Below are 12,965 nucleotides of genomic sequence, written 5' to 3'. Positions count from 1 at the left end.
CTATCTGATTTACGATCCGCTGGCGCAATTTTGCGAGGCTAGTGCATGATTCATAAAGCACTTACCTCGCAAACTGCACCGTCGGATCCTAACTCCCCCCGGCGGAATGCAAATTCCGCGGCTAGGGGGAGTGTACAATTTAAATCAGGCGCGTTCCCGCGCCGATTTAACTGCGCATGCGCCGGGGCGAAAAAGCCCAGTGCGCATGCTCCAAATGACGTCGCTACGACGTCATTGTTTGCGGCGGGTACGTCATTTGCGGCCATCGGTATTCCCGATCGCGGTACGCAAACGACGTAGAAAATTTAAAAATCGGCGCGGGAACGTCAGCCATACTTAACATTAGCTACCCCTCATAGAAGTAGGGGTAGCTATCCGCCGGAAAAACCCGAACGCAAACGACGTAGAAAACGAGCGACGGGCGGGCGTACGGACGTGAATCGGCGGTTTTCCTCATTTGCATATGCGACGGGTAAAAAATCGCGACGACACCTAGCGGCCGGCGGGAGATTACAACCTAAGATTCGACTGGTGTAAGTCACTTACACCAGTCGGATCCAAGGGAGATCTATGCGGAACTGATTCTTATGAATCGGTCGCATAGCTTCGACGGTGGGATCTCACAGATACGACGGCGGATCAGGAGATCCGCCGTCGTATCTATTGATGAATCTGCCCCCCTGTATTTATCGGCGTATAACACGCACTTTAAAATAAATTCAATTTTAAATAAAGAACTGTGACGTAAAATAAGGGTCAGTGCCCACCTGCAGCCTCACCATTGCCACAAATGCATCCTCACCATTGCCCTGAATGCAGCCTCAACAGTGCCATGAATGCAGCCTCACTAGCGCCATGAATGCAGCCTCACCATTGCCATAAATGCAGCCTCACCATTGCCATGAATGCAGCCTCACCATTGCCATGAATGCAGCCTCACCATTGCCATGAATGCAGCCTCACCATTGCCATGAATGCAGCCTCACCATTGCCATTAATGCAGCCTCACCATTGCCATTAATGCAGCCTCACCATTGCCATGAATGCAGCCTCACCATTGCCATGAATGCAGCCTCACCATTGCCATGATTGCAGCCTCACCAGTGTCATTAATGCAGCCTCACCATTGCCATGAATGCAGCCTTACCATTGCTATAACTGCAGCCTCACCATTGCCTGAATGCAGCCTCACCATTGCCATGAATGCAGCCTCACCATTGCCTAAATTCAGTCACATCATTGCCATGAATGCAGCCTCACCATTGCCATAAATTCAGTCTCACCATCATAGGTGTGCGCAGCCTATTGCATTAGGGTGTGCACCCCAAAGCTCAAACACGCACTACCTATCACTCACGATCTTCATTTAGAAAGGGAAGGGGCCAGTAAATTACATACTTACCGGCCCCTTCCCCCACTCATTCTAAAACATCCCCACAGCAACAGCCGGCGGGAGAGGAGGGAGGCCAGAAGGGCTGTAGGGAAAAGGGGAGGAGCTTGGGCAGTAGAGGGAATTTGTGCTGCACAGGGTGATTAGGGTGTGCCTGGGCACACATGGCACACCCTGTGCGCACGCCTATGCTCACCATTGCCATAAATGCAGTCTCACCATTGCCATGAATGCAGCCACACCATTGCCATTAATGCAGCCTCATCATTGCCATGAATGCAGCCTCACCATTGCCATGAATGCAGCCTCACCAGTGCCATTAATGCAGCCTCACCAGTGCCATTAATGCAGCCTCACAAGTGCCATAAATGCAGCCTCACCATTGCCATGAATGCAGCCTCACCATTGCCATGAATGCAGCCTCACCATTGCCATAAATTCAGTCACACCATTGCCATGAATGCAGCCTCACCATTGCCATAAATTCAGTCACACCATTGCTATGAATGCAGCCTCATAAGTGCCACGAATGCAGCCTCACCATTACCATAAATGCAGCCTCTGAATGCAGCCTCACCATTGCCATGAATGAAGCCTCACCATTGCCATGAATGCAGCCTCTGAATGCAGCCTCACCATTGCCATGAATGCAGTCTCCGAATGCAGTCTCACCATTGCTATGAATGCATCCTCTGAATGCAGCCTCACCATTGGCATCAGTGCAGCCTGATCCATGCCCATCTGCAGCCTTGGAGGGGACAGGGAGGGGGGCGGGACGAGAGCCAACAGATTACATACATCATACATCTCCTGTTTACTCAGCAACCTCTATAATACAAAGTCCCGCCTCCTATAATAGACATAACAGTCGTCCAATGCCAGCCCAAGAGACGGGGCCATGGAGTAAACAGGAGATTCTGCTGTATGTTATCTGACGGCACTCGTCCCGCCCCCTCTGAGGAACGATAATAACAGTATATATCTTTTGCGGCTCCCCAACGAATCTCCGAGCACCACGCGCCGCTCGGGGCCACAAAAGATACATATATACAAATTACCAGTGGGGCCGTATGAAACCGGACCACAGGCCACAATTTGCCCGCGGGCCAGACTTCGGACACGCCTGATCTAGGTGGATATAGCCGCAGACTTGGACATGTGATGGAAAAATCCATTTATCAAACCTTTCTCTATATTTTCTTTACCAGGTCTCCAATATCAAGACACCAAAACAACTAGACGAATTCATCGAAATTCAAAGTTCAACCGGGACGTGGATCCAGCGCTGGTTTGTGAGGTTCACGACTCTTGTGAAACAAGTATGTTGCTAGCTATACGTTTATTTTGTTTCTTTTTATAATGAATCCTCTGGCAAAGCAATGGCCTGCAATGTATCTGAGGCCCCGTACACATGTCCGAGAAACTCGACGGGCAAAACACATAGTTTTGCTCGTCGAGTTCCTTGTGAAGCCGCCGAGGATCTCTGCGAGCCAACTTTTCCCATTGACTAACGAGGAAATATGTTCTCTTTATGGCCCGACGAAATCCTCCTCGGTTTCCTCGGCGAAAAGTGTACACACGACCGGTTTTCTCGGCAGAATACGTCTCCCATTGAGTTTCTGGCTAAATTCTGCCGAGAAAACCGGTCGTGTGTACGGGGCCTCAGACTAAACCATATATGGAGTCCCACCGTAGAGGGTAACTCCACTTTCGTAGGAATTAAAAAAAAAAATTGCAAAAAAAAACATAGGGGTAGATTCAGTAACATCTGCGCTTTTTTTACGTAGGCGTTTTTGCCCTGCGCCCCCGCAAATTTTCTGCGCTACCCGCGATTCACGGAGCAGTAGCTCCGTAAATTGCGTTTGCGCTCCGGCAAAATGCCCGGCGTAAGCGCGCGCAATTTAAATGATCCCGTAGGGGGCGGGAATCATTTAAATTAGGCGCATTGCGGTAAATGACGTTGCAAGGACTTCATTTGCTTCAAAGTGAACGTGAATGGCGTCCAGCGCCATTCACGATTCACTTACGCAAACTACGTAAATTTTAAATTTCGCGACGCGGGAACGACCGGTATACGTAACATTGGCTGCCCCTGCTAATAGCAGAGGCAGCCTTACGCGAAAACCGCCGTACGCAAACAACGTAAACTGCGTGCGCAGGGCTCGTGTAACGTTGTGAATCGGCGTTAGTATGCAATTTGCATACTATACGCTGAGCACAACGGGAACGCCACCTAGCGGCCATCGCAAGAATGCAGCCTAAGATATGCGGGCATAAGAGCCTTATGCCGCGCATATCTTAGGCTGCAGTCGGCATAACGAGGTTCCTGAATCAGGAGCATTCGTTACGCCGGCGCAAGTAAGCAATTGCGCTGCGTAACTATGGTTACGCAGGCACAATTGCTCTTTGAATCCGGGCCATAGTGTATACAATTGCAACAAAAATCATATTGTAATTTATTGTTATTTAACAATGACCTTTCCTTTTTAATCTGCAGCCGCTGTAATTTTCTGTAAAATGCAATATGACCACCTGGAGCTGTTCTGTACCCCCCCCCCCAGAAATGTCATGTTCTGCTTGTGTGATTGGCTCACTGATTTTCCCAGAAGTCTGCACTAAGATACAAGTCATATTTTGGGCATCCCCTGCAACAATTTTTTTTTCAGTGGGATACTCCCAAAGGGAAATCACATCTAAAGGGATGCAGACCCTGCCACTTTGCTCATTAGAACCCTGCAAGTGCGGCAGCTGATTGATAATTATATAACAGCTATTTCTTCAGAATAACAAGCGGTAGGAATCTGTAATAAGGTTTTGTTAAAATCCCTGCAGTGTACATTATATTGATCATCCAGAGGGGTATGTTTTTTTTCCTCAACAAAAGTAGAGTTACTTTTTAAAGAAGACTTATATGGATATTTTTTACATACAGTAGTTACCGTATTTAGCAGGGTATTCCGCGCGCTGGCGTATAACGCGCACCCCAAGCTTAGAAAGGTAAAAAAGGAAAAAAAAAGAAAACTTAAATTTTTGCCCTGTGTCCATCGGCGGCCTTGTCCGTCGTCTGTCTGCGGCCTTGCGCGGGGTCCGTCCAGCCTTGTGGGTGTCCGTCTGCGGCTTCCTTGCGCGGGGTCCGTCTGTGGCTTTGGAGGTGTCTGTCTGCAGCCTCCATCCAGGTGTCCGTCTCCGTCCAGCGTGTCCGTCTGCGGCCTCCATCCAGGTGTCCGTCTCTGTCCAGCGTGTCCGTCTGCGGCCTCCATCCAGGTGTCCGTCTCCGTCCAGCGTGTCCGTCTGCGGCCTCCATCCAGGTGTCCGTCTCCGTCCAGCGTGTCCGTCTGCGGCCTCCATCCAGGTGTCCGTCTCTGTCCAGCGTGTCCGTCTGCGGCCTCCATCCAGGTGTCCGTCTCCGTCCAGCGTGTCCGTCTGCGGCCTCCATCCAGGTGTCCGTCTCCGTCCAGCGTGTCCGTCTGCGGCCTCCATCCAGGTGTCCGTCCAGCGTGATTGATTGATTGATTGAATAGATTTATAATGCGCCAAATACTGACCCGTCAGGGCAGTGTCTAAGCGCAGAAGACATAACTGTAAATGAATAAATCAAGTCAGGGAGGGAAAGAAATAGAAGGAAAAGGTCTGCGGCCTCCATTCAGGTGTCCGTCTCCGTCCAGCGTGTCCAGTGTTTGTTTTTGGATTTGGCGCGAGCCGAGAGGAGAGGAGCTGGATTTCCGGTGTGTTCGGCTCCTCTAGGCTTCTCTCGGTTCCTCTCGCGTGTCTGTGGACGGAGCCGAGTGCGCAGTACACTTGACTTGGCTCAAGGCTGCGGCGGGCGGAGCCGAGCGTGGCCGAGCCTAGCTGAGTGCGCAGTACACTCGGCTTGGCTCGGCTCTAGGAGAGACAGCGGGGATCGGCGTATATCGCGCACCCACGATTTCCCCCTGATTTTAAGGGGAAAAAAGTGTGCGGTATACGCCGATAAATACGGTACATTGATCCAACGTGGACCAACCGAACTATGAATATACCATACCTGGTATATCAATATCAACGCCAAAATGTCACGATCTCTGCCAGGGGATACAAAATGTTTGAGCACAACTGTATGTGCCGGGTGGTTGTAGTACAGATGTCAATCTATCGATCACCTTCTTTACAACTGCTCTGTTGTATTTTTGCTGCTTGATCAGTGTCACTGGCTAAAGCCGTCAGCGCCGATCAGGAATTCTGACGGCAGGGAGGTCTCCCCACTATCAGAGTACAATAGCTCATCAGGGGGGATTCCCTCATCCATATCAAATGTGTGCATGGGAGGGGGGGGGGGGGATAGAGGCATTGGCCCGGATTCAGAAAGGAGATACGACGGCGTATCTCCGGATACGCCGTCGTATCTCTGAGTGTGCGTGGTCGTAACTATGCGTCTGATTCAGAGAATCAGTTACGCATAGATTTCCCTAAGATCCGACCGGCGTAAGTGTCTTAAACCGTCGTATCTTAGGCTGCATATTTACGCTGGCCGCTAGGTGGCGCTTCCGTATAGTTACGCGATGAATATGCTAATTAGGTAGATACGCCGATTCAGAAACGTACGTCCGGCGGCGCATTTTTTTACGTCGTTTACGTTAGGCTTTTTTCGGCGTAAAGTTACCCCTGCTATATGAGGCGTAGCCAATGTTAAGTATGGACGTCGTTCCCGCGTCGAGTTTTGAAAATTTTACGTCGTTTGCGTAAGTCGTTCGCGAATAGGGCTGTACGTAAGTTACGTTTACGTCTAAAGCAATGACGACTTGCGGCGTAATTTCGAGCATGCGCACTTGGATTTTTTCACGAACGGCGCATGCGCCGTTTGTAAAATACGTCAAATACGTGGGGTCACAGTGAATTTATATAAAACACGCCCACATCATCCCCATTTGAATTAGGCGGGCTTACGCCGACGCACATACGTTACGCCGCCGTAACTAAGGGCGCAAGTTCTTTCTGCATACGGAACTTGCGCCCTAAGTTACGGCGGCGTACCGTATCTGCGATACGTTACGCCCACCGATAGATAGACAATTCTATCTGAATCCGGGCCAGTTACTTTTAGTTCAACCCGCCGGTTGAATTAAAAAAAGGAAAGACTCGTCTATGGCCAGCCTGAAACCAGCCTGCCCAAACTACCCTGAGCTAAGCTCCACATCAGCTTATATAAAAGAATATAAAATCATTCACCTTCCTGGAAGGATTTTAAAAGGGAAACCTTATTTAAAGGGGCAATCAAGTAACCCCTGCTTACAGATCAATGTAACTATGTACAGAATATCCATATCTGGAATTCCTCTTTAACTGCAATAGATGACTTCCCAGGGTGTTCACCTGAGGCCGCGGTTTTAATTAAATATTAGAAATGAGTTTTAGGTATTCACTTGAGACCTGTGGTTTAATTAAATAATAGAAATGAATTTGAATTCGGTTATTTTTGCTGTCTATCACAGTCATGGGAAATGCTGTTTGCATTAGAAACAGAAAAGACAGCAAATTTTTGTGCAGTACAAGAAAGCGTGTGATTTTACGCATTACCTCTCTGCACCTGGTGTGAAGAATGTAACTCTTCTCCCTCCTAATCCCCCTCCTAGCACAAACCACACTCTAACCCCCCCAATACCCTCTCCTAGCACCACCCCCTCAAATCCCCCACCCCCCAATTCGTCCTTCTAGCACAAGCCCCCCCCCCCCCCCAATTCGTCCTCCTAGCACCAATCTCCCTGGTCCCAAATTCTCACTCCTAGCACAAATCACACTCTAACCCCCCCCCCCCTAATCCCCTCTCCTAGCACAACCCCCTTAAACCCCCCAAATTCGTCCTCCTAGCATAAATCACCCTACTCCCAAATTCCCTCTTCTAGCACAAACCACACTCTAACCTCCCCCAATCCCCTCTCCTAGCACAACCCCCTCAAACCCCCCAAATTCGTCCTCCTAGCACAAATCACTCTGGTCCCAAATTCTCACTCCTAGCACAAATCACACTCTAACCCCCCCCCCCTAATCCCCTCTCCTAGCACAACCCCCTTAAACCCCCCAAATTCATCCTCCTAGCATAAATCACCCTACTCCCAAATTCCCTCTTCTAGCACAAACCACGCTCTAACCTCCCCCCCAATCCCCTCTCCTAGCACAACCCCCTCAAACCCCCCAAATTCGTCCTCCTAACACAAATCACTCTGGTCCCAAATTCTCACTCCTAGCACAAATCACGCTCTAACCCCCCCCCCCCCCCCGATCCCTTCTTCTAGCACAACCCCCTTAAACCCCCCAAATTTGTCCTCCTAGCATAAATCACCCTACTCCCAAATTCCCTCTTCTAGCACAAACCACACTCTAACCTCCCCCAAACACCTCTCCTAGCACAACCCCCTTAAACCCCACACATTTGTCCTCCTAGCACAAATCACCCTGGTCCCAAATTCTCACTCCTAGCACAAACCACGCTCTACCCCCCCCTAATCCCCTCTCTTAGCACAGCCCCCTTAAACCCCCCAAATTCTTCCTCCTAGCATAAATCACCCTACTCCCAAATTCGATTCAGGTCTATGGATCGCAACTGCGGAGACTTCTCAGGTTCGAACCCAGGTTTCACTCTTAACTCAGTTAAGAGTTTGGGTTCTATCATCACAGCCTCAGTAAAGTAAATAGTGCTTATTCCAGCATAAGCAACATTAAAGTAAATCTTGGTATTAATGGTATAGAACAGGTATAGGGATAAGTGTAGCCGCAGTACTGGGACTGCACACTAGGGGTTGTAATGAACTCAGGTATGGAAGCAAAGCAGGTAATTGGTATCTATAGCAGTGAGCACAACATGTGAGCTGCAGTTCAGACTTGAGTGAAACTCCTTAGTACTTTAGCAATGAATACAGGCTTGAAAGCAAAGCGACAAGCATGGAGAGCAGAGCATAGTAATTGATGTCTATAGCAATGAACTTTAACATGAGAGCTGTAGTAGAGACTTTAGCAGATCTCCATAGTAATTGGCAGCATAGCAGTGAACATGAACTTGGAAGCAAAGTGGCAAGTATGGAGATCAGCATTTAGTAATTGGTTTCTATAGCAGAGTACTTGCGATTGCAGATAGCTGGGCATGGAAGGACCTGGTTGATGAGAGCGGCTGTGCCATGCGTGGAGTCCTGGTGGTCCAGTTCAGGAAGCTGGAGCTCAGTAAAGGTGAGTCTGGAAGCCCAGCTGATAGTGGCGTTCTGTCAGCAATAGAGGAACCCATTCTGTCAGTGCTGGGAGTTTAAATAGGCCGCACAGGAGCGGACCAGGAAGTACCACTGGGTGGCGCACCTCCGCAACCACCGTGGAGAGCAAGGCTGCAGGAAGTGAGAGGATATTCAGAAAGAACGAAGAGAGTTGACTGGAAAAGAAGCAACTATAGTTGTACTTAGTGCAAAATTATTGGTGTGACGTTACACTCTCCTAGTACAAACCACACTGTAACCTCCCAATCCCCTCTCCTTGCACAACTCCCTCAAATTCCCCCTCCTAACACAACTGCCCATATTCCCCCTTCTAGCACAATCCCCCTTCTAGCACAAATAACCCTGCTCCCAAATTCCCACTCCTAGCACATACCACGCTCCAACCCCCCCATCCCCCTCTCCTAGCACAATCCCCTTAAATCCACCCCCCCAATTCATCCCCCCTAGTACCAAACCCCCACAAATCCCCTCTTCTAGCTCCCTTATCCCCCCTCCTAGCACAAACCCCCCAATTTCCCAGTCCTAGCTCCAACCCCTCCATCCCTTCTCCCAGCACAATCTCCTCAAATCCCCACAATCCCTCCTGGAATTAACATGGATTGATTTCTGATCCATTACCTGCCCCCAACCATAATTTCTTCTGCCTGTACAGGAAATAGGGGCAATAATCTAAATTTGCACAGGAAGCGAGCGCTACTCTGTTAACTCCCATGCAGTGCGACTCTGCGAGGAGAGAGAGAGCACAGCCCGCACGACTCTCTACTCCCCCTGCAGCTATGTGTACTGTTGTCAGCAAAACAGAAAGCTGTAGTACCGCCCGACATGTCCTTAACAACCGATGATGTCATCGTTGCTAGGACGCAGGCGGGCGGCCTGCACAGCTTTCTGCTTTGCCGGCAATAGTACACACACACACTGTAGCTGCAGGCAGTGGCGTAGCATGAGTTATTGTCAGCGCCCGGGGCAGGGCAAGAGATTTGCGCCCCCTAACCCACAGATTTTTAGCACTCTCTGAGTCCCTTCCACTAGTACATTAGTACTCTGACCAACCTGATTCCTACACCGACCTACCTGATCACTATACTAACGTACCTGATGTTCATCCGCTGACACCCGCAATCAGATAGGGACCAAAGTATGTCCCTTTTTCATCCGCAAACAGATGGATAAAAAAGCGGACATGCGGTCTGCACGTCTGAAAGGGCCCTAAGGAAGCAATGATGCCAAAGTAGCAAACTGTCGTGACAGACAGTCAGCTAGAATTTTTGGATGACGAGGTCAGCAATTGCAGCCTCCATTTTTCTCTTGTGATAAGTAAAGTTAAGCCCCACACCTGTGACTTGTCATGCGATTGGACCCTTTCAAATCGCATGACAAGTCGCACCTTATTGTCCACATTGGAAAAAAGATTTTGAAATTGGTCACTGCACTACTTTTTGCAAGTTCAGGTGTGACTTGCAGACATCTGTGCATTAAGTAGCATAGATGTATTCCAAGTCGCATCTAAAGTAGCACTGAAATGCTACCTTAACCACTTAAGGACCGCCTCCTGCACATATACGTCGGCAGAATGGCACGGCTGGGCACAAGCACGTACAGGTACATCGCCTTTAAGTGCCCACCCGGTCCAAAGCTCCGTGACCGCGGGACCCACGGACCCGATCGCCGCTGGAGTCCCGCGATCGGTCCCCGGAGCTGAAGAACGGGGAGAGCTGTGTGTAAACACAGCTTCCCCGTTCTTCACTGTGGCGCTGTCATTGATCGTGTGATCCCTTTTATAGGAAATCACAATCAATGACTTCACACCTACAGCCACACCCCCCTACAGTTAGAAACACACATGAGGTCACACATAACCCCTTCAGCGCCCCCTTGTGGGTAACTCCCAAACTGCAATTGTCATTTTCACAGTAAACAATGCATTTTAAATAATTTTTTTGCTGTGAAAATGACAATGGTCCCAAAAATTTGTCAAAATTGTCCGAAGTGTCCGCCATAATGTCGCAGTCACGAAAAAAATCGCTGATCGCCGCCATTAGTAGTAAAAAAAAAAAAATCATAAAAATGCAATAAAACTATCCCCTATTTTGTAAACGCTATAAATTTTGCGCAAACCAACCGATAAACGCTTATTGCGATTTTTTATATATTTTTGGGGGATATTTATTATAGCAAAAAGTAAAAAATATTGAATTTTTTTCAAAATTGTCGCTCTATTTTTGTTTATAGCGCAAAAACTAAAAACCGCAGAGGTGATCAAATATCACCAAAAGAAAGCTCTATTTGTGGGAAAAAAAGGACGCCAATTTTGTTTGGGAGCCACATCGCACGACCGCGCAATTGTCAGTTAAAGCGACGCAGTGCCGAAACGCAAAAACTGTCCGGATCCTTTAGCTGCATAAAAGGTCTGGGTCTTAAGTGGTTAAAATGTGCTACTTCAAGTGAAGAAGCATGATTTGAATGTCGTAATCGATGTGACCGGGGTGTTAAAGTCAAATAGATACCACTAAGGCCTCATGCACACTGGTTTCTTGTAAACACTGCTTATCCTGACCAGAGAAAATCTGTGTTCTAAACTCACCTAAGCTCCATTTTTTCAAAGCAGTTTAGGTGAGTTTAGCAGTGTTTGTAGTTTGGGCACTGCCAGTGTGCCCATTAAATGCTGCCAGCGTGCCCATCAAATGCTACCAGTGTGCCCAGCAAATGCAACCATTGTGCCATCAAATGCCGCCAGTGTACCCATCAAATGCTGCCAGTGTGCCCATCAATTGCTGCCAGTGTGCCCATCAAATGCTGCAAGTGTGCCCATTAAATGCTGCCAGCCTGCCACTGTGCCATAGAATGCCGCCAGTGTGACCCCCCACCTGCTCGCCGTCTGTTCAGCACTTACCCTGTCTTGGTGGGGCAGCAGGTGACGGCGACGAGCGGGGTCCTTCAAGCCAGCGTCTCCTGCAATAAGGGTTGCAATATAGACTTAATGAACATGCTATCTGACAGCCCATTCTATATATTAATATTGGTTGCCTCACTTTTCTTTAGGTGTGGGAGAGCATGCTGTTCTGCTTTACTGGACAGTATAGGAAGAACACTATAATTCTGGCTATAGTTTGGTTCAGCATGTCATTAAGGTGTGTATTATTACTTCTATATTATTGTATTGTTGTATAGTCGTGTCTTATGTGGAGTATTACATCTACTCTATTGTCCCCCGCAGTTATTATGGGCTCACCGTCTGGTTTCCGGACACAATCCGCTACCTACAAGAAGAAGACTATGCAAGCAGAGTGAAAAAATTTGAAGACGAACATGTGCGGAATTTTGTGTTCAATTTCACATTGGAAAACCAAATACATAGCGACGGGACATACTACAATGATAAGTAAGTTATTCTCAATGCTTAGATATTGGGCAGAATACCGAGGATAAGACTGAGAGGCTTATGTATAAAAAGTTAGGGGTAGATTCACGTAGATCCGCGTATCTTTGCGGCGGCGTAACATATCCGATTTACGTTACGCCTCCGCAACTTAGACGGGCAAGCGCTGTGGGCCAGATTCACAAAAGAGATACGACGGCGTATCTCCTGATACGCCGTCGTATCTCTGTTTCTATCTATGCGACTGATTCATAGAATCAGTTACGCATATATATCCATAAGATCCGAAAGGTGTAATTGTTTTACACTGTCGGATCTTAGGATGCAGTACCGCGGCCGCCGCTGGGGGGAGTTCGCGTCGTAAACCAGCGTCGGGTATGCAAATTAGGAGTTACGGCGATCCACGACGGATTTTCGCGTTCGCTATGTCGCCGCTAGTCTAGTTTCCCGTCGCAAAGTTAGTCGTCGTTTTTGGTGCCTTAACTTTACACAGCAATCGTATTGCTGTATAAAGTATGGCCGTCGTTCCCATGTCGAAATTTAAAAATGAATGTCGTTTGCGTAAGCTGTCCGGGAATACGGAATTACGCTACGCGCGTCGCCGTTCGAAAATATGACGTCACTGCGTGCAAAGCACGACGGGAATTGCGAAAAACGGAGCATGCGCAGTAGGTCCGGCGCGGGAGCGCGCCTAATTTAAATGGCACACGCCCATTTGAATTGGCCCGCCTTTGCGCCCAACGTATTTACGATACACCGCCGCAAGTTTCCAGGTAAGTGCTTTGTGGATCGGGCACTAAAACTGGAAACATCAAAAGAGATGCCGGCATGTGCCCGGGTGCTAGCGACGCCCCTGCTACCGCTGTCAGAGAAGCGATCCACTGCAGATCGATTTTTAGAGCCTGCCACGACGTGAATTTGTTCTCTGCATTGACTTGGAGACAAATGTAATGCAAGTAAAATA

General features: G+C 48.6%; 1 protein-coding gene across 1 annotated transcript in view; it reads left to right on the top strand.

The window, feature by feature from the left end:
• The window catches only part of SV2B (synaptic vesicle glycoprotein 2B), a 171,344-nt gene that overhangs the window by 141,274 nt on the left and 17,105 nt on the right, over window positions 1–12,965 (top strand). The window contains exons 7-9 of the mRNA XM_040342369.1: window positions 2,599–2,709; window positions 11,665–11,753; window positions 11,840–12,004. Of these exons, the coding sequence (XP_040198303.1) occupies window positions 2,599–2,709; window positions 11,665–11,753; window positions 11,840–12,004 (365 nt within the window). The remainder of the gene's footprint in view (window positions 1–2,598; window positions 2,710–11,664; window positions 11,754–11,839; window positions 12,005–12,965) is intronic.

The sequence above is a fragment of the Rana temporaria genome, chromosome 3 (assembly GCF_905171775.1).
Source record: "Rana temporaria chromosome 3, aRanTem1.1, whole genome shotgun sequence".
NCBI classification, from domain to species: domain Eukaryota; kingdom Metazoa; phylum Chordata; class Amphibia; order Anura; family Ranidae; genus Rana; species Rana temporaria.
Note: the sequence above shows the minus strand (reverse complement) of the source record. Positions and strands in the feature narration are given on the sequence as shown.